Source organism: Athene cunicularia (assembly GCF_003259725.1).
Source record: "Athene cunicularia isolate RWA chromosome 2 unlocalized genomic scaffold, athCun1 chr2_part1, whole genome shotgun sequence".
NCBI classification, from domain to species: domain Eukaryota; kingdom Metazoa; phylum Chordata; class Aves; order Strigiformes; family Strigidae; genus Athene; species Athene cunicularia.
The window spans coordinates 38,240,608-38,266,039 of NW_020799095.1; the positions used below are offsets into that span (position 1 = coordinate 38,240,608).

The following is a 25,432-nucleotide window of genomic DNA, read 5'->3' on the forward strand; positions in this document are numbered from 1 at the left end:
TTGTAATATCTGCGGCCTACTGCAAGAAGATCACAGAATGACTCAGGTTAGAAGGGACCTCACGTCTGGTCTAACGCCCCTGCTCAAGCAGGGACACCTGCAGCCAGCTGCCCAGGGCCCTGACCAAATAAACACCTTTTGAATATTTCTAATCCACCACATCCCTGGGCAACCTGTGCCTGTCAGCGCTCAGTCACCCTTACAGTGAAAAAGTGTTTCCTGATGTTCAGAGGGAACCTTCTGCATTTCCATTTGTGCCCATTGTCTCAGGTCCTGTCACTAGGAACCACTGAAGAGTACCTGTCCCAGAAAATAATGTCTTCTCTCGCATCAAATCATTTGGTAGAAAAGAAGAATGAGTTCAACAGGGACTAACAGAGCTCATCACTTCTAATCAATCTTGCCCTCATGAAATTTGAAACTTGTTTGACTGCTGTTAGGAACTTGTAACCCTTTAATAATGCTTCCAGAAAGGCAAGAAATGTGATGAGAACTCATGGCTAGAGCTGAACGACTCCAAATTTTCATTCTCTCCCTTAAAAAACTAATCTGGAGGCACACATGCAAAGTTTGAAAAAAAAATATTACCTAATTCTATTACCACCAAATTCAAGTAAATTTTAACACTTGTTTAAAAGGCTTAAACTAGAGCTATCACATACATGAAAGAGACATAATAAGGACTCAACATTATTCTTTGTTCAGTAGCAGACTTCACTGGGTTAAAATTTATGAGAGTAGCAGTTAAAAGATGGTATTTAGCGGATTCTTACAAACTATTGAAACACTTGTTTCCAAGTAAAAAACAGTTTTCATGTGCATATATGATAAACCCATTACTACTGCTGCTTTTACAGGCTTAAAAATATTTTGGCATAATTATATATTTATATATTATATTCTATATGCTATATAATATATATATTCGTATTATAAAATAAATATACAGGCATAATTATATTTTAGAATTAATCATATAAATGCATAAAATTGTGTAACAATTGTCAAACTGCTGTATAAATGCAGAAGGAACTTTTAAATTAAACCTGTAGAAAATTATATGCCACCAAAACAGACTAAAAATCTATAAAGAGTATCAGAAGGAATATTTTCACTGCAATACTTTGTAACATAACTATGGTTTAAAACTGGTTTTCAGGATACATGCACGAAATACACAGTTGGGAGGATGGAGGTTATATGTTATTGTTTGGACAACAGTGGAAATAGATAATTATATTTTAAAAATTTAACTCGGAATAAACAGAGGTTATTTCAGTATCTAGAAGCACTAAGCTAAAACCTACTCTAAGGAGAATAAAGATGTGGAAAACTGGATGAAAATTATTTAGTTATCTGAGGCAATGGCTAATTATCAAGTGCGATTCTTTTACATTAGCTACACATAATTTTGTACTTGATAGAATACCTTCTAAAATATTTTTCCTCCTGGATATTGATGCTTGACTTAAAAAGATCTGTCATTTAATATGTTTGCTTCTCTCACTACACACAACATTATTTCTAATGAATGATCATGACATTACATGAATTTCATTCCTGGGAATGTATTATCTTACTAAAACAATTAGAAAAATTGTCACATCTCTTGAGAAGAAATGCACCAGCTTAATCAACCATTAATCTGACAACAAACTGTAAATTATTCTAAAACTATGATGCACCACAGTAATAATATATAGAAAACCTTCTATTTCCATAACATACATGCTTCTATAGACATATCAAGTATTTTCACACTTTATTTTTTCTACAGATGGGGAAAAATTGTGTAGAATCAGAAAGAAATTTCTTCCTCTTTTCTGGAAAGGTTTCAGTTACCATCACTACCTTTGCATGAAATTATTAATAAACAAATAAAACCTTATGCGTGAAGAACTACCTAAAATCATCACTGCGCTAGATAATACATTTTGCATATCTTTCCAAAGAGAAGAAAGCTGCCTTCAAAAGAGATCTCTGAAGAAGGCTGAACAAGCAGCTGGAAGAAAAAGGTACTGCATGGTGAACATCTCATCACTGTCAAACTGAAATGAATGTGTTCAGTTTGCATAACAGCTGATTCTTTGCCCAGCAATAGCTTCTTTGATGGACAGGTTAATGTTTAGCCTGGTAATGTACTTCTTTCCAAACATAATGCCTACAAGACTGTTAACTCTGTAGTTAATAACGTCTCCAAAGAATTGCTTGTGAAAAGGTATAACCTTATGGCATTCGGCAGATTGAACTTCCCATTTGAGAGGCTACAGTAATTCAGTAACATTTTTAACTTTTCACTACCCTTCTTTATATCTGACAAGGGTGAAGACTGACATTTTAATAGTTGCTTTGGAATTAAGGAGATAACCCATCTGACGTGCCTATGCTTTTCACTGCAGATGAAGCTAAAAACAGGTGAAAGGCTTCACCTCCAGCAGATGGTTAGACAGACCTCAGCAAGAGATTCAATACATCCTTTGTAGAGAGCTCAGCTGAAGTGGACAGAAAATACCCTTGGAGAAAGCAACCCTGCAAGTGTTGTGAGAAACATTACAAGGAAACATCAAAGAAACTTCAAATCTAGTAATCATCAGTATATTTGACTGATGTACAAATCTAAGTGCTGCTTGAGCTGTCTATGAACCTCTTCAAGACAATACATTTCCCTCGGGCTAGAAAAGTACTATAAAATTTAGACTCTGGATATGCTTCAAGTCCAGTTTTGCATATGTTAATTCAACTGAGGTAATCTGTAATAATGTAAAGTATTTTGGATGGCATAATAAGGAAAGAAAAACATTCTCCCTTTCAAGTGTGTCTCATCTCAGGTCAATGAGGCACAAATTTCTTGAACACGTTACAAATCTAAACAAGCACTACCTGAGGACCATACTGAACTATGGGGTAAGAAGGTTTCCCATCTGTCTGTGCACAAAAAGAAGCCTCAGAGCTCCAGTACCAAATGGCTGGTCTCCAGGTCAATGAGGACTTTGACCTTAGAAGGAAAAATATGCCAAACAGCAACACTTCAAACCTATAATAGTATAGGCCTGTAACAGACCAGAAAACAGTTTGGACCAGAATTAAACCACCAACATAAAGCACTCCAAAAATCCCCTGAGCGTTCACAGTACATAAAATGAATAACAGGCTGGCTTACGCATGAAGAACCAAACTACTCCAGGTCATTTTAAATCTTGAAAATCCCTGAAGTTTGGTTAATCTGTTTGCTGCGATAACTTGGCTCCCATACTACGCTGCACTGTCATGGTACCGCATCTGGCTTGGTTCTTGTGCTTTTGCTATTGCTTTTTCTTTAAAGGAAGGTCAAAGAAATCTGTTGAACACCCTTATGATATGTTCAAAACCAAGTATTTATGAGTGACTCTCATGACCATTTTGATATCATGGGATTCAGACCAATATTATGCTTCAAGCTTCTTCCACAAGTAGAGGGCCTTTCTTGCTCTGACATGGCAAGTGATTCCTAACCTTCCTGAAAAAATTTGCAACAGCTACTCTGTGATGAAGAATGAAGTATTAACCAAAGTAATAAATGAGAGTAATAAGTAATAGAAATAATAATCAAAGAAAATAGTGATGATGATGAAGATGATGATGATGATGATAGTAGTGATGAGACTTCCTACAGGACGAATACAGAGAATTGTGCAATAAGAAATTAGAACTTCTCCTAATCTTTTTTATTTTTCAGTAACAGTATATTTGATGTCAGCAGTATACTGAATTTTGGCAAAATTTCCCACCAATACTCATCTAATTTTCCAAGATAAATAGAGGTGACATTAGGAATAAATGTCTGGGGAACTTCTAAGGACAAAAATGTCTTCACTATATCCAGATTTTGGATTTCAAGAGAGTGCTCAGATCTGTCAAGAGTATAGTAGCAGACCGCCACATTCTAACCAGATTCCTGGCCAGGGAACTGCATTCTGCTTGTAAAGGTTTATTTTCATTTCATTCACACACACACTCCACACTTACAGCTAATTTTTTTTCAGCAGTGCTTCCTCCTGATTTTAGCCTTAAGATAACAATTATTTATGTAGACAACAAAGTACTTCCTGTTGTGTAGGAACTATCAGATTTTACAAAGTTCTGGAGGACCCTTCACGATGAAAAGCAGATTCAGTGCAAGCTATTGTTATTTTGTGTACCCCCTGATAAATAACTTCTGTTTAATCACTGTTAGCAACAAAACCACCATGTTCATAAAAAAAAAAAAAACAAAAAACCAAACAAAAAACAACCAAACCAGCAACTAGAAGAAAGAGATGAAAGAGGGCTTTGTACTAAGCTGTTTGTTGAATAAGAATAATTTATATAAACAGCAGCTATGTATTTGCGTATTGCAAAACTCAGGATCATAATGGATGATATCAAAGAACAGTGTATTGGAAGAAGAGACTTGAATTTTTAACTGTAGAGCCAAGCAAACCAGCATAACGCAATTATTATTTTGTATGTATTGATAACATGCAATCTGAAAATATTAAACATAAATAAATAAACTTAAGGGTTTATTATAGCCATCTAATTCTTAGAAGACTCAATTTGTATACATAAAAAAACACCTCACCAAAACCAAAATTATCATCCCCTGAATACAGAAAGCGGTATCTCCTCTCCATCAGAAATTTTCAGTAAAACATTATCAAGTGAAAAAGCATAAGAAAACCTATAATAGCAATAATCATCTAGAAAAGCAGATCAACATAAGAATCATCAGAAACATTAAAAGATTCATGTAGCCTTTTTGCAGTAAGCACACATTATTTTACATAATTTAAATCACGTTCTAAAATTGGTATTTTATTCCCACTCTCACAGCAAGGATCTGACAAACAGTTCTTGCTGTCAGTTATGGATTGGAAGAGTAAGGCAATTGTCTTAAATATCTTTCCTGAAAATTACATTAGATGTATTTAAACGAAACAAAACTCTCTTAGAAGTTTTGTTCCAACTTTAAAGCAATGACTGAAAAGAGCAGGCATTTTCCAGACCTTGAGATTATCACTTTTGAATAGTCTAAATTAGGAAGGAAGAAAACTCAAACCCCATCAATTTTATCCAATAGCAAAAGCAGAAAGACCTACTCCTTCACACTTGAAACCAAACTGTGACCTTGTCACCACAAGGTACTGATAGTACTAAAATTTTACATAGTTAAATCCACTGGGGGATAAATAAAAAGACATCAGGTGATTCAGAGAGCCCGTAAGTCAGAGGGCTCCTCAATATGGAGAGAGCACTCAAGCGAATCAGCACGGAATAAAGCACTCCTTTTGGCTTGTTTACATGATCAGGATCTTCATGGGAAGGTACAGACCTCCATTCTTCCTCTGACAGATTCTTCTTAGGACTAATCCTCGCTTTTATTTTCAAGAGAGGAGAACTCTGGAAGAGTCACGTAACATCACATATACAAATACCATATATTTCTCAATAAAAATTCTGAGATTTTCCTCATTATCAAAGCTAATAGGACAGGAATTCTGCTGCATAATAAATGATTGAGTCTTACAAATGTTAGCTACTCTGAAAGAAGCAACTCTGCTTCTCTCTCCTAACAAGTAATAGTACTTCTCTGTTATATGGCAATGCAAGAAAACATGCATGTAATGATATCACAAAAGATTATAAACACTGCAGTTTTAACTTAGTGGTATTGATTAATTCAGAAAACATTAGCATATAAAAAAAATGATTGCTTCCTAAAAACTGGGTTTAAACATGACATCTCTGTGAAGCTGCAGTGACTGCAGAAGGGAATGACCCAGTTCTGGCATGAGCAGTTTTCAGTTACGCTGGACTAGATCACATTTACTATGTGATTCAGGCATAACTTGATTTTCCATGTGCTTCCAACTAAAGCATCAATGGATTTAAGTCACGACCAATTTTCTGTAAAATTCTCGGTTTCTGAAAATAACACAGAAATACAATGATTCAGAGGAATTAAAACATTTACCTCAGGTTATAAAACATTAAATGCAGGATGTATTTTTTCCCCAATGTCTATACTGCAGAGGTATCCAGAAGCATTAGATTTTAAGAGCTTTGGAAAGATTTCTTTTCTTTTGTTAAAGCATCAATTACTGGCTATTGCTAAAGGGATGATACCAAACCGATGAACCCCTAGCTGATTTGGCATGGCAAGTCCTGTGTTCCTTTGATGTGTAAGTAAACTGCACTGCTGACACACATGCACACAGACTCTCTCAGGGTTTCTTCTCCCATCACTGGACAAGGTGTTTAAGGGATAACTCAATAACGCTTATATGAGCTCTATGCGTAAATCCTTTGCAACACTGATGGAAAAAGCAGAAGGTAGAACTTTGCCAATGTTTTATCTAAACCCATAACACCACAAGAACTAGTCCCTTCTATGGGAGAGTAGTGTTAAAACTTCAAATTATTTTATCATTACTTAAATTTGTCAACAAATAAATAGGTTTTTTAAATTGTTCTCTTTAAGAGCATATGACTTTGCGTGAAAAGGTTTCATTCTTCCTTAATTCTCAGGTATACAATTTTTCTTGCAAGCTGCACAAAATGTAATGCAATAAAACAGAGTATGATTTATTTTTAATTACTGTTGCCCAAATGCACAACAAGACTTAATTGAAGAAGCATCTTAAATAGCGAATTTGTGGATTTTCAGTTTAACAAGTGTTATTCTGCTACCACAAAGAGAAAGCAAACCCCAAAATACAAAAATTTTTTAAAAAAACAAACCAACAACCCCAAAGCAGAGTGAAATATATATACAAACTGTTGACTGGAAAAAGCCTAAGTGGTGGACTTTAATTTTCTGAGGCTGAAAAATCAATCTGAAGCAATTAAAAACTAAGTTCAGCCTTGCTTCATATCAAGTTTATAGCAGCTTCTTCTAATATATTCTGTGTGTGCCAAGCACAATAAAAAAAGGTCCCAGATTTAATGGCCACGTCTTATGTTTAAAACTTGCAACTCAAGCAAGCAATCGTCGTGTCTTCTGTCAGGTGCTATTTTCATCAAGATGCTTTTTGTGTTTAAATTTGAAAATCCTTTCAAACTAATCCCATCCTAGTCAGTAAATCTGATCACTCCTGTGGCAAGGCAAGTCTTTATTACCTAACTCTGTACAACGGAAGCTGAATTGCTGCAGAGCAACTGCTAATAACCTCATTATCCACTGGGGCCATGCAGATGGTATGGCACAGAATCTACACAAAGGATGCTTAAAATTAGTTATGAGGTTTTAAAATTTGTGTCCTGCAAAGCAAAAATGCAAACAAATTAATGAAATGTCTTAATAAGCATAAATGGATGCAAGTTTGCCCTATTTATTTTTGTACTTTAGTATGACTGGAACAGAGGAGAAGAAATGCTTAAATTAATTATAGATTCCCAGGAGTCACTGACGTTTATGTGAATGAAGGCTCAACACAGAGACTAGACCAACCAGTAATTTATTGTTCCAGATTAGACACTGAAAAAACATGTTAAATGCTACCATTACTTGGGTTTTTTTACCTGACATGGGATACAAAATTCACTTTAGAATTCCATTTGACTTACTTTCTCACATCAACTATTGAGAAAGCTTGCATGGAACAATTTTAAGGTACATTTTAAATTGGTCAGTGCAACCTCCATGTTCTCCAATTCCCACATAATACATTAATCGCCCTTTGATGAATCACAAGAGAGGAATAAAAACACGCCCTGATTAGCAGAGCTGATCTGACTCACCCATTATCCTACTCAGTGCCACGTTCCTTGTGGGCGACTCGCTGAGACCCTCAATCCCGCCGTAGAGGGAATGGGAAATCCTCCGTTCCCGGTCATCCAGCAGAGTCTCTATGGGCAGCTCTGGCCCAGAGGGGCTCCCAGGTGACTCCAACTGCACAGAGAGAGGAAAATTAATGCCCAAGGTCCATTTAGCAGCATGGGGGAACTGTAACAACTTGCCTGAGGCCTAGACCTGTCTGTGCACCAAATGAGATAGAACTTCTCACCCTGGACAAATATAATTTGCAATGACAGCTCTGCTTAATGACCAACTTTCTGGGCCACTTTACACTTCACCTCCCATGGTGCCTTGTCAAATTTCAAATCCTTCAACAGAAAATTGGTGAAAAAAAGCATTGCTTTTTGGTGTCTCTTTATGGGATAATTTCTTAAGCAGACAGCTTTGGCTTTTTTCAATACTATCAAGCAGACAGCTGGGCCATCTTTCCCACACTGACAGCCTGTCAGAAGGTGGCCCCTGTCAGGAGTGCGGAGCAGGAACTCCATTTGGAATTGGGCTGCTGGTGCTTTTTTGAAGTGGTGAAATTTGCTTTCAAATGTAATCATTGTGAAAACCCCCAGGAAACTCTACCACAACATATTAGTAACCAATATGCAAACATTCAAAAATGTATTGTTAGGAGGGAAAGGAAAAAAAAAAAAAGTAGTCAGACTTCACTAACTTTTTTTTTTTCTACTTATGATGAATTCTTTGCTTTGCCTTTCCTGGGTGCAGGGTACAGAGACCTCACATACTTTGTGCAGTCTGGAAGCTTCCCTAAGCCCTGGCAATGCTGCAGCATCCAGACAAAGCCACAAAATCCAGAACTGGCAAGACCTGAGGTACCCTCCCCCCCAGGCCAACCCTCAACCCCTGGAGCTGCTGGGTCCCTGCCCATCATGACTCCAGGCAGATCTCCCCAGGGAATTACAAGACAGATGAAGTAAGTGGTGGAAGAAGCGATGGAGATGGGCTGCTTGGCCACATGCACAGACGAGAAGACTGCACAATACAGGCTTCCTCCCCATCCTAGCTGCTCTCCATCAGAAGGCTCCCCTGAGAGACTTCCCAGCTCAGCCTCTGTAGAAGGTAGAAGCTAGTTATCCCTTGTTTTCCTGCCTATGCCTCTCAGATTTTTCAAAAAGAGAGGAAAAAATTGAGTTTTACTCTGTGAGCCCCAGAGCATCAGAGCTCAGTGCAAAGCAGCACCTGTGCGAGGCAAAGAAAATAATCTGCTATTGTCTAGCTGGGTTTAGCCAGCCCATTAGCCATGGGCAGCTCCACTGCCACTGCAGCCCCTGGGAGTAAGGAGAACAAGCCCCCATGAGCTCACCAGTCAGTTTGGATGCCCAGTTTGTGAGCACCCTGTCGCTCACTGCAGAGATAAGAGACTCCCCACACCATCAACCAGCCCTCATACCATCCAGCCTTCCTGCCCCTAAAGCTCTCGGTTCACCTGAGCTCTAGCATCCTGCTGGCTACTTGGTATGGCTGCCAAGTGAGTTTTGCCTAGACCATTAAAACACTTCACCTAAACAGCGTGAATTGAATCCAGCTCTATTAAAAAAATAAACAAATATGTAAAAATAGGTGCATTTTGCAAGGTAATAATATGAACTTGCACATCGAATCATTTGCTGTTCTCACCAACACTCTTCTTTGTATTGAAGTGTATAGTTAAATCCCAAGAACCATCTCCTTACACAAATCCCATGGCATATATTTTATATGTATTGAAATACAGCGGGGACCAGATACTGCAAGCATGCTGCAAACTCTTTGAAGCCACTGGGAACGCTTATTACAAGGGCTGGTCTCTAAACAAGCATGAGAGGAGTAGTTTATAGTTTCATGAATTACAATAGCAAGCAACATGTTTGTTGGTTCTTTTTTCTTCTTTAAACAGCTGCCCATTATTAATCATTCTACCCACAAGCCCCAGATGACTAAGAAATATGCGCTATGAAACATTTAAAAAAATCTGCTTCAAGAGCTACAAAGCACTCAGCTACAGTCTCCACAGCAGAAGCTTTGAAGTTAGCCCAATAGACGAAGGACTTCTGATATTTGGGTGCTAGTGCCCAGTACATGGAGGGGTGGAGGTCTGCAAAATGATGCATTACAAAGTCGAGGTGACCATGATTGGGAGGTCACAGAATCTGTAAAAATTATTTCTGTTCAAAACCATCATCTGTTTAATATAAATGAGATATTTAATGAAGTTCCAAATTGTAGACTTATCTCTCCCAGTTTGATAAGCACTAGGGAGATTTACTGCATCGGAGGGTCAACACAATTACAATTGGAGGCACGTCAAGCTGCAGGAGAATAATAAACTTGCAGTGCAAGTGAATTAGACTCAATAAGGTTTAAATTGTGAAATGAGGATTTGTTTTATTAGTTTTTTTAAATTGCAGATTACAACTGACAGCTTTACTGAAAAGTAAATTAAACAATATTTGTAGCCTCTGTTATAAAGGAATCTAAGGCAAATTCAAGAAGAATAGAAATGCTAAATTCTGAAACAGTGTAAGAAAAAAAAAAGCACAGCAACATTCAACTGCTTGAGAGCTTAAACTTGCATGATAAAGGCATTAAATGATGAACTAACCTTTATTTCACTGCCTTTAAATAAGGTGTGAAAATATCAAAGTGCTTTGGGATTTATTCTCACAGTGCTGTATTGATGACTTTATGTAACTAGTGTCCAGCTTTTAGTGAGCCCTGTCACACAGTCCTTTATGTGACAACCCATCAACTTTCAAACTCATTTGTAGGAAGGTCTCAAGAGATTTTCATAAAGATACTGACAAGAAGAAATCTCTGAATCGGAGAAATACATAGAAATTCACTCCTGGTAATGCAGTAAAGTACATGGTAAATAAAAGAAAAAGCAGGAGTGTTGTGTTTAGATGGCCATGTTTTGAAAAGTGAATCACATATTTTATAATCTTCATAGGGAAAACTTTTTCCATTTCTAATTAGCATCTCAAAAGATGTGTTTAAACAAAGGCATCAACAGCCAACTACACAAATATTTTACAAAAGCTACAATACCTTTTACAAAATAGCAAAATTTAGACCAGAATTACACAACTGGCTTTCACCAAAAAGAAATATTTTCCTTACATTGTTAACAGAAAGTTTGTGTAAGAAAAAATACACTGATTTTGGAAACTGTGTTGTGAGCAAGACAAAGAGACTGACAATTCAAAGCAAGATTGCAGTTCAAATAAAGACTTGCTCTCCCTGATGCATTTCTAATAAGAAGCTTAAATTGCACATTCCAGCTCCTTCCCTTAGCTATCAGTATAATTTAATTTGATTAACTGATAAAGAGTAGGTAAGATAAACAAAGATGTATGAATTCCTGACGTTCATTAAAGGCCTGGTCAGGAAAGCAAGGTAGGCAGCAGCTGGCCCCTATGCTTCCTATCGAAAGCTGCCCCTAGCAGGAGCACTTCTTGATGTGATAGCTCAGTCACAGACTGGTTGAGGTTGGACAGAACCACTGGAGATTATCTAGTCCAACATCTTGCTCAAAGCAAGGTCGGGTTGCCCAGTGCCTTGTCCAGCTGGATTCTGAATACCTCCAAGGACAAAGACTCTACAACTTCTCTGGGCAACCTGGTGCCAGTGGTTGACCACCCTTTCAGAAGAACTTTCTTTTCTTGTCTTTAAAGAATTTTTTTGAATTTCAGTTTGTGCCCACTGCTTCTTGTCCCATCACTGGGCAGCCCTGACAAGTGTCTGGATTGGTCTTAGTTCCCTCCCTCAGGTATTTACAGACACTGCTAAGATCCTCCTGAGCCTTCTCCTCTCCAGGCTGAAAACAGAGAGTTCCCTCTCTGGGTCCTAGCATTGATCTATAATAAATGATCATATTTGTAAAAATGTGATAAAACCTCACAAGCTACAGATTGCCTGTAGCTCCTTTTCTCTCCATTCTCTTAAAATAAAAATAGAAACAAGACTTCTTTTTTTTTTTTTAAAATAAAAAAGGTCTCTCTACCCTGGCCCTTTGTCATTCAGATAAGAACCAGCTGTTTGCTAAAGCACTGTCTGTACTAACTAGTCCAGCTGCTGCTTATCTAGATGATAAAAGGACAAATAATGCAGTCTTACTTAAATACCACCATCCGTCCTATCTGAAGTTATGCACATAAATATGAAAAAAGTTTATGCACAAGAACATTGCCAAAATATTCAAAGCATAAACAAACTTTTTTAAAAAAAGAAACCATAATCAGACTCCCTTTTTCCTTCAGACAGTTAATTATCCAAACACTGGTATGAAAGCATTACAGATTTTAAAGAAGTCAGTATACAAATTTGCTATATATTACACTGCATCCAGGGTACTGTAGCTCTTTCTGTCACACAGAATTATTCTCCAGGCTTTCTTTTTGTTTTCTTAGATCTGTGTACTGTAGCTAAGATATTCAAAATTGTTCTGCTTCTTTTTTCAACGAAGATCCTTTTAGAATACTACTGCCAATATTAAATTTGGTTTTCTTTGTTACCACCCAAACTGGGATCCCGCTTTAGGGACAGACTTTGCAAGATGCAAAAATGTAGGCACACAGCCAGTAAAAGGGTCAGGTTTGACTTAGATACACAGTCATGCATCAGTAAATGTAAAATTAGTACAGTGATTCTAAGAAATACCACACTCTTGGTTAGACAATGTTAAAAGTCAAGGAGAAGACAAAAAATGCTTTTTGAATGGCGGGATGAAACCCACACAACTTTGCAAAACGTAGTTAGATGATAGGTTATAGGGTATGGAGATGAACCTGGGCCAAGATGGAGCTTCTAAGTTGATAGCAATGATAGAAAACACGTAAAGGAGAAAAAAGTCAAAATAAATGGGGACTGGTAGAAAGACAGAACAGGTTACTACAGAATAGAAAATCATGTGCATATTTTCCCAACAACTAATTTTTAAAAGTATTTTTTTGGATGTTTACCATTAGAAGTTTAGCTAAATACGCTGAAAATCATGCACCACAAAGACCACCAGAAACCTAAAAGGAGACCATTAAAAAGTCCTGTATTAGAAGCTCAGGTAAAAAGTGCCAAAATTCAAAAAACCCACACCAATATGGCCCAAGAAATTGAGAGGAAGAAGGAAGAATTTAAGCATCACCCTTCGGAGGATGATCAGACTGAAGGTAAGACATTCACTAAGGACATCTGACATGAGAAGGTACACAGGGAATCAGTTGCACCCCTTGATGGCAAGAGTGAAAGGGGCATTGAGGGACAAGTCTGCAGTAGGGAAGCTAAATAATTTCGTTGCCTCAGTCTTTACTGTTGAAAATAGCAGGGAGAAGAGAGAAGTGAGATCAGCCAGAAGAAAATACATAGGAGCATTAGACTAAAATGGGTAGGTGAGAAGTCATCATGTCACCCAGGTTGGATGTCATTCTCCTGAAAGCCCTGAAGAAACTCAAACATGAAATTAGTTAACTGCTGGCCAAAACATTCAACATACTGTTACAAATGGCCATGGTACCAGAGGACTGGTGGTTGACTGTATTCCTAGAGGGAATCTTGGGAACGACAGATCAGGCATCTGACCTCCTTCCAGATATAATGGTGGCATATATAATAAAGAGTAAAATCACTGAGCATGATGGACATGGGTCCATGGGGAATGCAGACTCCATGGGGAAATCCTACCTCAGTGGGATGCTGGAGTTGCACAAAGGTGCCACTGAGCTCTCAGGCAATGAAACAGACATGACATATCTTCATTTTCAAAAGACTCTACCAAGGCTTCATATCAAAGGCGTTAAACTTTTTTCTTGATATTGGACTATGTTTTTGTTTTCTTGGTTGAAATCTGGCTAAAGGGTTTGACAGAAAGATCAATCACCAGGGTAGAGAAAAGCCAGCTGTAGGTACCCCAGGGACTGGAGCTGGGAACAGCTTCAGCTGAGGAGCAGCTTTATCAGTGACCTGGAGAAGGGAGTGAACAGTGAAATCATTGTGTTTGGAGAAGATGCTAAAGCCTTTTTGATAGTTAAATGAACTCCAGAAGGTCACCTCAAAAGTAACGTAGCAAGGAAAGTAAACCCAAACCTGTCATATCCATTTCAATGTAGGTAACTAGGTAATGCATGCAGGGAAAAATAATGCTGAATGTTTTATATTTCCACAGATACCAGGAAAAAAAAAACATGCTTGTTTGTTTCATTTCTTTTGTAATGAAACCACACATTTCCAAAGTCTCTTCACTGATCTGTCTACCAGAAAATTTATTTAAGCAGTTGATGAGGTCCTTATATGGTCTGGATTCATGACTGTTTCTCTGCTTCATGGTTTGCTCCGTTTTCAACTCAGCAACTGAAGCAAAGATGAACAGGCACGCAGAAAGAAATTTGGGGATCTGCAAGCCTTCATTTCAGGCAGATTTGGCAAGATATTAATTCTGTCAAAACAGGGAGATAGACAAGATAAACCCCTGAAATCTCTCACTTTGAGGAAAATGGTGATGCTCTTTTAATGGCAGACAAGTGCTGCCTGTGTATGACATGAACAGAGTGCAGACGAGCACTCTGTGCCTCTAAGCTGTCCAGGTTGCAGAACTGAAAAGAGCAGGACTCCAAAGGTAACAATTACCTTTATTTTCTTGAATCATCACACACTCCACCAGCTGCACGGATCTGACTGACAGTCCTGCCTAAGCACTGTGTATGCATTATAGCCATTCAGCCAGCAGCTGTTTGCCCCTACAGGCTAATCATAATAATATTACTAATTAACAGAACAAGTTGCAAGGAGCACCACTGTTTCTCCTTAAATCTTCATAATTTAAAAAATGTCAGCCCTGAGTTGAAGATCTAAAAACCTGATGGCCACATCTTCTGAAAACTGAGGTGTTAAATACTGGCTGTATATGAATATCAAGTCAATGCTATTTGATATTCTTCCTGATTTTGACACTGTCTACACAACTTTGAGAATGTACCTTAAAGTCTCTCTTTCATTTATATATGGAAGTTGAAGAGTCAACACACAATGCTGATCAGAGGGCAAAACTGAAAGTTGAAACCACATATGAGAACAGCATATTTAACATTTTTGAAAGGGGGGTGGCAACCTTAGATATATCCAAATCCCAAACTAAATGTTTTTGTTACATTAATCTAACAGCATCCATCAAGTATTCACTGTGTGATTTTTGCCTGCAGTGGCTGAGATATTAAACAGAGCTTTGCAATGTTTGTAGTAGTGGAGCTTACAGAATTAACTATTATTACTGTACTCTGTGTAGACGTAATGCAAACAGGAGAAAAACTCAGATACACAGTTTTGGCTTGGAGTTCATTCATAACTACCACTCACTCCATGCTTCTATTAATATTTACTACGAGATAATTCACTTGAAAACCTGGATGGATTATACTCTATCTCCTGGTGAGTCAATGAAAATTCTTTCTACAGTCAGCTCTTCAGTTCAGTAAAACCACAACAGCAAGCATAAAAATGCTTTTTACCTGCTGGGAAGTTTGTGGTCTCTTTTGAGTTTAGTTATGTAAGCACTGATGATGTAAATGATCTTCTCACTACCTTTCTGAAGACAAGATAATACTCTCATGGTGTTTATGTACATTTTTGTTGTCACTATAATTGCTTTGGAGGCTCAGTCTACAACATGAGAACTGGTGAAGCTGTATGAGAATAATGCTGGCATGAGAAAGAAGTATCAGAGGTCACTTCACAAAGTTTTAAAATAGTTTCATGCTCAAGTTAAGTAGACTTTGACTTCTGAAGCCTAATAAAGCTTTCTGACAAAGAAACAGCTACTCTGCAGCAGACTGGAGGCAACTGTCCCTGCCTGTCTAAACCCAGGAAAACAGAGGCTGAGCCATCCTCTCTTCTCGACAGCAACCAATACAAAAAGCATGTGAAAATTCTGGTCTGAACTGAAACAGAAAAATGGCACTCTGCAGAATCGTGCTGTCAAATGAATTCTACCCATCCTGCAATTCTTAGGGCTGATTATGAAAACAAATATTAAAACCAGAAGAACAGTATTCATACTACTAACTTTATTAAAATCCAATTCAAACTCAATTTTATGAAAGAAAAAAACAGGCTGGGTTGCCTGTCTCAAAAGAACTCAGTTTGAGTTTACAAATGCAAAACAATTACTGGACTTGAAGCCACGGGGGAAAAAAAGGCTTGTTTTTGTTTTTGTTTTTTTTCTTCTTTTTGCTGTCCTTTTTTTTTAACAACCAGATAACAAATACTTTTATGATCCAGACAAAAGCATAATTATTTTCTGCACTGGCATTATCACCCCTTGTACAACTTCCCCTTTGAGACACTTGTAGCTGCTCTGTGGCACAGCAGACAATCTCAAGGCACAGAGCTCTGACCTCGTGCCACAGTGCAGGACTGACCATGCCACTGGAATGGAAGGGAATCAACACTGGTGTTGGTGATGCACAAAGGGAATATAATCAAGCTCATTCCACTTAACTGTGGTTCTGCAAGACTAACAAGAGTGTAAGCTATAATTTTTTCCACAAAGTGGGCACATACAATGCTGAATCAACACAGGAAAGAAATCACAGAATCATAGAATACCAGGTTGGAAGGGACCTCAAGGATCATCTGATCCAACCTTTAAATCAGTTGAACAGGATCTTTTTTGTTGCTGTTATTTTATGGTGACTCCTTTGGAGAACCAAAAGAGAGAAAAGCACAGAAAACACCAGAGAAATACTTTCTCAAAAGGTAAACATTTATTTTTTGAGGAAAAAACAGTAAAACTCCATTTCTGAGGAACTGGAGATGTTTAGTCTGGAGAAAAGCAGGCTCAGGGAGACCTTATTGCTCTCTACAACTACCTGAAAGGAGGTTGCAGCGAGGTGGGTGTCAACCTCTCTGTCAGTCTCTTCTCCCAAGTAACAAATGATAGGACAAGAGGAAATGGCCTCCAGCTGCACCAGGGGAGGTTTAGACTGGATATTAGGAAAAAATTTCTTCACCTGAAGGGTTGTCAAGCATTGGAACAGCTGCTCAGGGAAGTGGTAGTCTCCATCCTTGGAGGTATTTAAAAACTTGTAGATGTGGTGCTTAGGGACATGGTTTAGTGGTGGACTTGGTAGCATTAGGTTAATGGTTGGACATGATAATCTTAAAGGGCTTTTCCAACCTAAACAATTCTGTGATTCTGTGCTGGTAGAAGGTGCAATTTATCAAGATAGGGTCTGCCCTTCTGATGCTTTTATTGCTTATCTGCAAGCTCCTGAATTTGCTACCAGTCAGATATCATTTATTTTTTGTTCCAATACTAAAAATCTTTGCTAAGACTGTAGACTAGGCTGGTGGCAGCTTCAGGAATATTCTAAGGGAACAACTTGTGTACCAGTGCATCTAAGTAATCTACACTGCTGAATTAAGCTTAATATAGCTGAGGCTGCCAGACATGGCCAATATTGGATGCTCCATGGGAAAGTGAATATCACTGCAATACTCAGCTGCACACTGCTGCTCTCCAGCTGGGTCTCAGTCCACACATCCATTACTTAGGGGCTAAGCTGACTGAATACCATACTCATATATGGTATTCATGCAAGATGTAGAAAAAATATTATCATAGCTTATCAGTAATATATCATATTAATAATATCTAAAGTTTAAATCTGTCCAATTCTTGAACAAGGAACTAGGGTTTAATCGCAAAATGCAGAAGAAAAAAATTGTCTCTTCTCTTTTCATTTCACTGAAGTCTGGGCATTGCAAGACTTTCAGAAAATTGACTTCCTGAATACTGCCAGCTCAGCACAAATAGCTTTATATTCATGCAAGTTGTGCTTTCATCATATTAAAATATGCAAACATCACTGACATCGTATTTCCTTTGGATGAATGTCATGAAAGCAGCAATTCATGAGAAAAAATAGTTACAAAAATTATTTTGTAAAGATGGTCACTACACCAATAATTGCGTATCATCACTTTTCCAAATCATCACAGCTCATATCACTAGTTTATTAAGGAGTTGGGAAAATGCATAAAAAACTGTAAAGTAGGCCCAGACAGACACAGCTCCCCATCCTGCTCCCCTACAGATGCATTTCAATGTACCAAAATCTGGTTCTAGCATTAGTTCTTTCACCTTGGAGAACAGATACTGTAGACTGAGATGTGCCATTTTTGCCATGACATTTCTTAATGTCAAGTAGATGTAGGGCATCAAACTATTCTGAACTTGACTGAGCAAAAATTCTATTGAATTTAAGGACAAATATCTTTGATTCATCATTGCTGGATTTGCCTCATCACGTTTACAAACACTGTCTTGATACATTTGCTCTAGAAGACTTTCACTAAGAGAAAAGTGAACATCACCCTTTTTGAAATAAACATACTAAACAAAGAAATAGTCTAAAATATTTCACCCTTTAACACATAAAATGTATCTGAAATTGAGTAGGAATAAGGAACAGTCTCCAAAGGACAGTCTGCAGTCTGGAGTCCAAGTTCAGAATTAGGGCTAGAATAGGACACCAAATATAAAACGGTCAGAATTCCTTCAATACCAAGTGAGAAACCATGTGCATCCAAACTGGCTTTCCAGCAGTGTTCATACATAAACATGTGTGTATAGTACTAAAGCTATGTATAAGTAGTTAATCAAGAGGAGCCTGATACTTTTAGAGAGGTTAGTGTCTTTTTCAGACATGATTTTATAATATACTATGGACTGAAATTTTTCTAAGATCAATTTTATGCATTAAAAAATAAACCATTCCTTTTCCCCCTAGGCAGGATCAGCAGTACTAAACCAATTTGTGCACATCATATTTGAAACACGATGCTCAAGAAATAACATTCCCGATAAGCCCTTACCGGTGTTAACAAGAACGAAAGAATGATTTTTAGATGTCTTAAGAACAGATGCTTCCCTGACCCACCATTCAACTGCACCCTATTTAACTCAGTGCATTTCTCCAATTTGTCAAAATCATTTTGAAGTCTAATTCAGTCCTCCACAGCATCTGCAGTCCTTCTCAGTATCATATGCCCACATATTTCTACTATACAGCATTATTTACATTAATCTAGAAGATAAACTATTAGAAACCATGAATATGTTTCAAAACATCAACACATTAACATTGCACTGGAGGAGACAGAAGTTGCAAATATTATCAGAAAAAGAATCACCACTTTACCCTGAATTCAGTATTTCCTACTTCCCTGCAGTGAAGTCCAAGACACAACATATTTAAAATCCAAAATAACAGAATTATTTGCATCAAGTTTTGCAAAATCTTTACATGGAACTTTTAATGTATTCCTAATTAAAAAAAAATAAAGTGACAAAGGAGCAAGGCAGTTAACATGAAGTCTGTAAACAAAAGATTCGATAAACCTACATAAAAACTCCAAAGAACAAAAATCATGTAAACAGTGGCATCCAATTACAAAATCAATATAGTTTTATTCAGTGTTTCCTGCTATTCATTGATGAAAATACTCAAAAGAAAAACTTTATTGATTGGTAATAAAGTTAGCATGTCTAACATTGAAATTCAGATAATTTTGTAATTCTCTTTCTTTAGCTTCTCAAATATTATTTTCCAGGTCTCAGAGGAAACATGACATCCTCTATAAACACAAATACATTAGAAGTGAAAACTCCCAGTCCCGATCTCAAAAGTGTATTACCTCATTGCATTTACTTATTCGCCTTGCCACAATAAGCTGAATCATTCCCCGTTTGTTTCCTTCAGTGGACATGGACCTCCTTAAGGTTTCCATAGCATCTTGATTTGTTTTGCCCAATAATGATTCTCCATTTACTGCTATTAGTTGATCGTTCACTCGAAGTCTGCCGTCCTGGAAAAGGAAAGATTATTAGCTAGTTACATAAAACACGCACAAAAGAAGTTTAGTCTGCTGGACAGAAGAAAAAAACAAAAGAAAAATAATCAAATAACTATGCTTAGTCCTAATAGTTTATGGCCAAATGAACTCTGGTATAACAACTTCCATTGCAGCCACTGTAGGGAATGTCTATTCCAATTATAGATTTGCACTGCAAGCTATTATCATAACCTGTTTGCACAAATAGCATACTAATTGAACTGTACCAGAGACGGCTCGTATCCTTCCCAAAAATCTGTTAGAGCTATTTAAATCCTGGGACATGCAAACATGTGAATCTGAGTAGAAATCTAAATGTTACCTCTGATGGTGTAATTGGAAAAAGATAGTTACAGAGCAATCTCATTCTTCTTGAAACTGTGGTTATTTTCAAAACAGCCTTATTATAGAAAACTGAGGAAGACCGAAGTACACACATGTTCCCTCTTACCTTGGATGCTGCTCCACCGTTAATAATGGACTTGACGAAGATTCCTAAATCAGCATGGTTTTCTTTTGACCGGTTACCTTTGACGCTCACACCAAGTCCAGCTGATCCAGAATCATTCAGTGGAACTTCAAATGTCAGGAATTCCCTGGTGCCATCAGGTGTGAGGACAAGCTCCTCTTCTTCTGCTTTCTGTCGGGAAGATTAGCATGGGATTATAGGAGAGCATTTCTCTTTGGGAATTCTCTTCCCTCTACAGCTATTAGCATTAAAAAAAACCCTGCTTTTAACTACAATGCCACAATATTTTCCACAGTAATTATTTGAAGAATCATGCACAAATAGTGTATTTTCAATCACCTCCAGCTGATGCCTAGTTCAGAAATAATTTAGGTTTGTGTCTAAGCGCTTCTCTGTCTAGTAAAATAATTGAATTGTGTGTCATTATTGAATGTGCCATTAATACCAAGTCGTATGTAAGCTGCTATCTCATTAGCTGAAAGAGAGCTGTATCAGAAATACTTTCTTACTTGCAAACCTACAGAATTTTTAAAATAACTTCATCATCTATGGTAGCTCTGCAGTCATGAGGAGAAACTAAGTGCAAGAAAACTAAATTAAAAAATTATTCATTCACCTCATTCTGATTAAAACTAGCTGTATTAAGAAAAACAGAAAGTGACACAGCTAAGATCTGCAACAGCACATCTCTCTGCTATTGCCAGGCTTAGCATCAAATCCAGGTGTTAGTGCAATTTTCCTCTCTTTCCTGGCTCTGCCCCTTACCTTTGTCCTCTTACCCACATCTTTGGTTCTTTGCTGTCCTCCACACTAAGTTTTAGCCTGGCTGAGACAACCCCAGGGTTTGCACACCTGGAGTTACAGTCCTAGGCCTGCCAGAGTCCCCAGCAAGAAGCTACTCAGCAATCCCCTTCCAGGAACCCAAAAGCCATGCAAATGCACATGACTAGCCCCTTGCTTAGCCCCCTGCCAAGCTCAGGGTGCCGTCAGGCTGGGAGCAAGGACCCTGTGGTGTTCCCACAGAGCAGTGGCACTCGTGGGGCCAGCAGACATGAGCACAGCACTCAAGAAATAAAATGGTCAGACCCTGGAGGAACAGTGCTCACGCACAAGAGGCTGCTGCCAAAAAGAATGGGAGGGACAGGCTGTTCACCAGCCCCTTCCCTTGCAGTAGACACTGTCTGCTTATCTCTGACTATCTTTCAGTAATAATAACGAAGTGGTTATAAACACTTTTGGTTATAACTTTATCAACTAAAGAAAAAAGCCACACCCTTAAAAAGGCAATTCTTTGCAGTGGGCCCAGTGTCTGACCTCCAAAAAGATGCTCATTAACCCAACTGTGCTATTTTTTCCTCACCCACATGAAGGAGAAAGAGTGAGGAAACATCCACCAGAAGGTGCACCCTAATGTCCAAGAGTCAGCAGTTCTTCTCTGGAAGAATTAATCTGGTCAATTTTTTTCATAATCTTAGCAAATACATCACCTCCCTTACTGACACTGATTTTATAGTGACTTCTTCCACGTCACTCTCACCTATTTTTCTTCTACTCCCAGATACCTGGAGCAAGACAAGACACATGAGAAGTTAATGTGTGCCTGCTGAGCCATCCCTGTCTCTTAAGACCTGAGGAAATAAAAAGCTGACAGGCTCTTCTGAAATCCAAACACAGACTACAGCAAAGATAGATGTGAAAGCCATGTGGAGTACAGCAGGCTGAGATGATCAATTTGGGCACAAGCATGCTAGTTCTGTCACCACTGACCTAGAAATGCAATGCAAAAATGTCACATGGGAAGGCATGCAGACTGCTGAGAGAACCAGAACAGCCGAGGGAAGAAAAACAGGAGCTCTATCTTTTCCCACTTGGTTAAAAGCATGAACCTTAATGTGTTCATCAGCCCTTTCCCTTGCACTAGACACTATTTTGCTTGTCTATAACCATCTTTTGTTTATAACATAGCATAATGCTTCATCAATTAAAAGGAAATAACAAATTAAGAGCCCCTATCCAAGGCTGGTGCCTGTATGAACCCCATTATCCAAATACATCTCTTGGCCACACAGAACAGCATTATCTGTGCTAGCTGTCAGGAATGCAAAGGTGCACTGTGTCTGGAAAAAATACTGGATCTAAGAAATACTTCCCACATTTTGGGTAAATTACAACCCTAATTTTCCTGCTTGGGTCACAGAAGCACTAGTTACAGTACACATTTGAATGCATCTTTTGTCAGCTGGCTGCAGTATAAAACAATCTGAGATAGATGCACATTACCTTTTAGTTTCTGTAATACTGACAGTTTTCATATTCCTTAATAACCAGTAGTAGGAATAAAAGTTTGCGAGCCAAAAGGGAGATAAAGCCAAGGTATGATGTATGGGTAACCGAAGGAAGCACAAAAGTTTATGGGATTTTTCTGTACTACTATTATCATAAATTTACACTCAATCTCCCCTCTCCCCCAGTATTTTCTAATCTTCTAAAAAATCTGCCAGAACTCAGCCACAGTGATCTCCATTCCAGGGCAGAGAACTAAACTGCTTCCCTGCATAGCCTGTCCCCATCGGGTGCACTTCTATCTGCCAAAGGGTCAATTGGAGAGAGCATCTCAGTAAGCATCCCCAAGGACTTGGTTAATGGCCTCTACGCTACTTCTCTTCAGCGAGACCAAAGATCTGCATTATCAGCTCAGCACTATTCTTAATGTGAGGCTTCTGCTTGCTTGCTTTCTACAGTTTTGAGTAAGAAAATAAGCTAATAGCAGGCTACATACACCTGAGTGTGCAGGTGAAACTTAAGGTCTAAACTTGGAGCAAACTAGTCCTTAGCAGCCGCACGAGTGATCATCATGATCCTGCTCATGAAAAAAATGAGAAATAGCAGCCTCAGAACTGGAACAGAAGTACTGAAGCCATGAGAAAATTGCTTGACTCATCCAAAGAAAAAAATTATCATTACTGGGCAAAGGCTAAATTGCTCTACGGACTTCATTGGGTATCCACAACTTTTTTTAACTAAGCCAGCTTGTTTCACCACCATACCTGTGTCTACAGTTTTAGGGATATGAGAAGCCTTTTGACCTCTAGAATTTGTTTGTCATCTGTCAGTACCATATGCTTGAATGTAGATTTTAAAAAGAGAAAGAGCTAGAAAGAACAAACACTTATTTTTGATATTGCACAACCCTTTCTAAGAATACTTAGGAGAAAAATGTGGCTTTCAAGAATAACTGAACCATTAAGATTCAAGGAATATGGATATGAAAGTACTGACTCTTAACTTTTGTGCCACACCACAGCACCAAATAAGGTCTTACTATATATGATATATTGAATACAACTTCATAAATACAAACCTTGGAACAGAACTATACAGTGATCAGGAACCTCTAAGCATGCCATAAAGGAGCCATTGTCTGAGAAATAAGCAGGAAGATTTTAGCCTGATACCATAATATTTTGAACCAAAGTTGCAAAACCAAAAACAAATCCAACAGAAAAACCAATAAAACCTCAGAATGGCTGAGTCCTTTGTTCCCCAAAGCCCTTTACAGTACAAAACCAGTGATTCTCCCCAACCAATTAATTATCAGCTATTATAAAAAAATAAAATTTGCACTGAAATTGTGTGGAACATATAGATACTTAATGTATGTCACAAACCACAGAAACTCTCTAATACATCCATGAGACAACATAAAAATGCACAAAAATCTAAAATGCTACACATAAAAATTTCAACTGAGAACACAATCACTTCCTAATTGCAATAATTTCCATTTGATCTTGATACATTCTAAATTAACAGATTCACTATGTCAATCAAGCACCTCAACACTATTTTCATGATTAGTTGATCTCTGGAAGAAATTTATTCCTTCACATACTTTGACAGGCCAGAAGTGAACATGCAAGCAAAATTATGTACTGTGAACCCTGAACAACAAAATTCAATTCCCTTAAGATTTTTCATACACTATGTCCAAAACAATTAACAGCAGAACAATATTCTGCTCAGACAGAGTCTGCTGAAGAAAAGGTCATCTGAAATGACTATGGCTGGATGAATGAAGCTGATCAAGTATGTAATTTATAATAAAAATACAATTGGTGATAAAACACGTAGGTGACTTTTTTTTGCTTCAAATTCATACTTAGCATCAATTTATGCTAAATGACATTTGATACAGGTTTTTCACTTTTTAAATACAACATAAATATATTGTCAATTTAAAGATAAACTTCCTGACTAGAGGTAACTTATGGCAGTGCTTCAATATATACAGGGATTTTTAAAAGCCGTAAGATAAACAGGGGAGAAATTATTTTTCTCTTCTACATAACATTGGTTTCTGATCTGTTCATAAAACTTGATTTAATTTTATAAACAACATTAAAATGGACCTTGACACTAAGAGTGCAGTAAGTTTATCTCATCAGATTAGTAACAGCATCTCCTCGTTATCCTTTTATGTTTTAAATACTATGAAGAAATTTCTTGCTTGGGACTTCTTCCCATTATAAAATCTCATCAGGGTTTAGCTGGTGAGTAAGCAGCATGAGATGAGTGAAAAAAAGAAACATAACAGTGAAGAAAAGCCTCCTCCCACCTAATGGGGGAAGCAATTTTCAGTCAAGCTGGGACAAGTTTCCAAAGTGGCTCGCTGCAGATACGTATCTGGCTGCATTCTCTCCAGCAAAGTTCATTCTCTAGCAAGCTTAGACATGTTGTCTGCTCAGTAGCTATTAAGTCACTGAAACTTGTCTGCAAGTTAGTTTGTGATTATGTATAGAGAAAAGAAATATTAATCACAGGACTCTCAGCAAAATTCCCATATGCTCCTGTTTCCTTTCACAGAAGCAATTAATAAAGCTCTGCATCCCCACTCTTAAAGGGTAACCTATATTTCCAAGTTATGTATATGAAAACACGTACATGAAAACATTTACAGGGATCTTGTAGGCATATGTATATGCATGTACATATACAAACAGACCCTTATATACTACAATGATGAAATTCATGTGGATAAACTATGTAACTATAGTACAAACCCTATCTCATGCCTCCAATGACCGGACCCCATCCACACTATTCACTTTACCTGCCCCCAAATTCGTCCAGACATAAAGTCTCAAGTTCTTGAAAGATGAGTCTGAAGTCCAATGGATGTAAGAGCTCACCAGGTCTAGGAAGCGTAGAGTGTAAAAGTAAGAGGACTGGAAATTGCAAAATCCCAGGTTTAGTCATTTGGTTCCAATAATAGG

The 25,432-nt window shown here is 37.8% G+C and overlaps 1 protein-coding gene across 1 annotated transcript in view; it reads right to left on the reverse strand.

Moving 5' to 3' along the window:
- The window catches only part of PARD3 (par-3 family cell polarity regulator), a 411,749-nt gene that overhangs the window by 160,661 nt on the left and 225,656 nt on the right, over positions 1-25,432 (reverse strand). The window contains exons 14-16 of the mRNA XM_026843423.1: positions 20,142-20,330; positions 19,493-19,663; positions 7,759-7,909 (exon numbers count right to left, since the gene is read on the reverse strand). Coding sequence (XP_026699224.1) covers positions 7,759-7,909; positions 19,493-19,663; positions 20,142-20,330 — 511 coding nt within the window. The remainder of the gene's footprint in view (positions 1-7,758; positions 7,910-19,492; positions 19,664-20,141; positions 20,331-25,432) is intronic.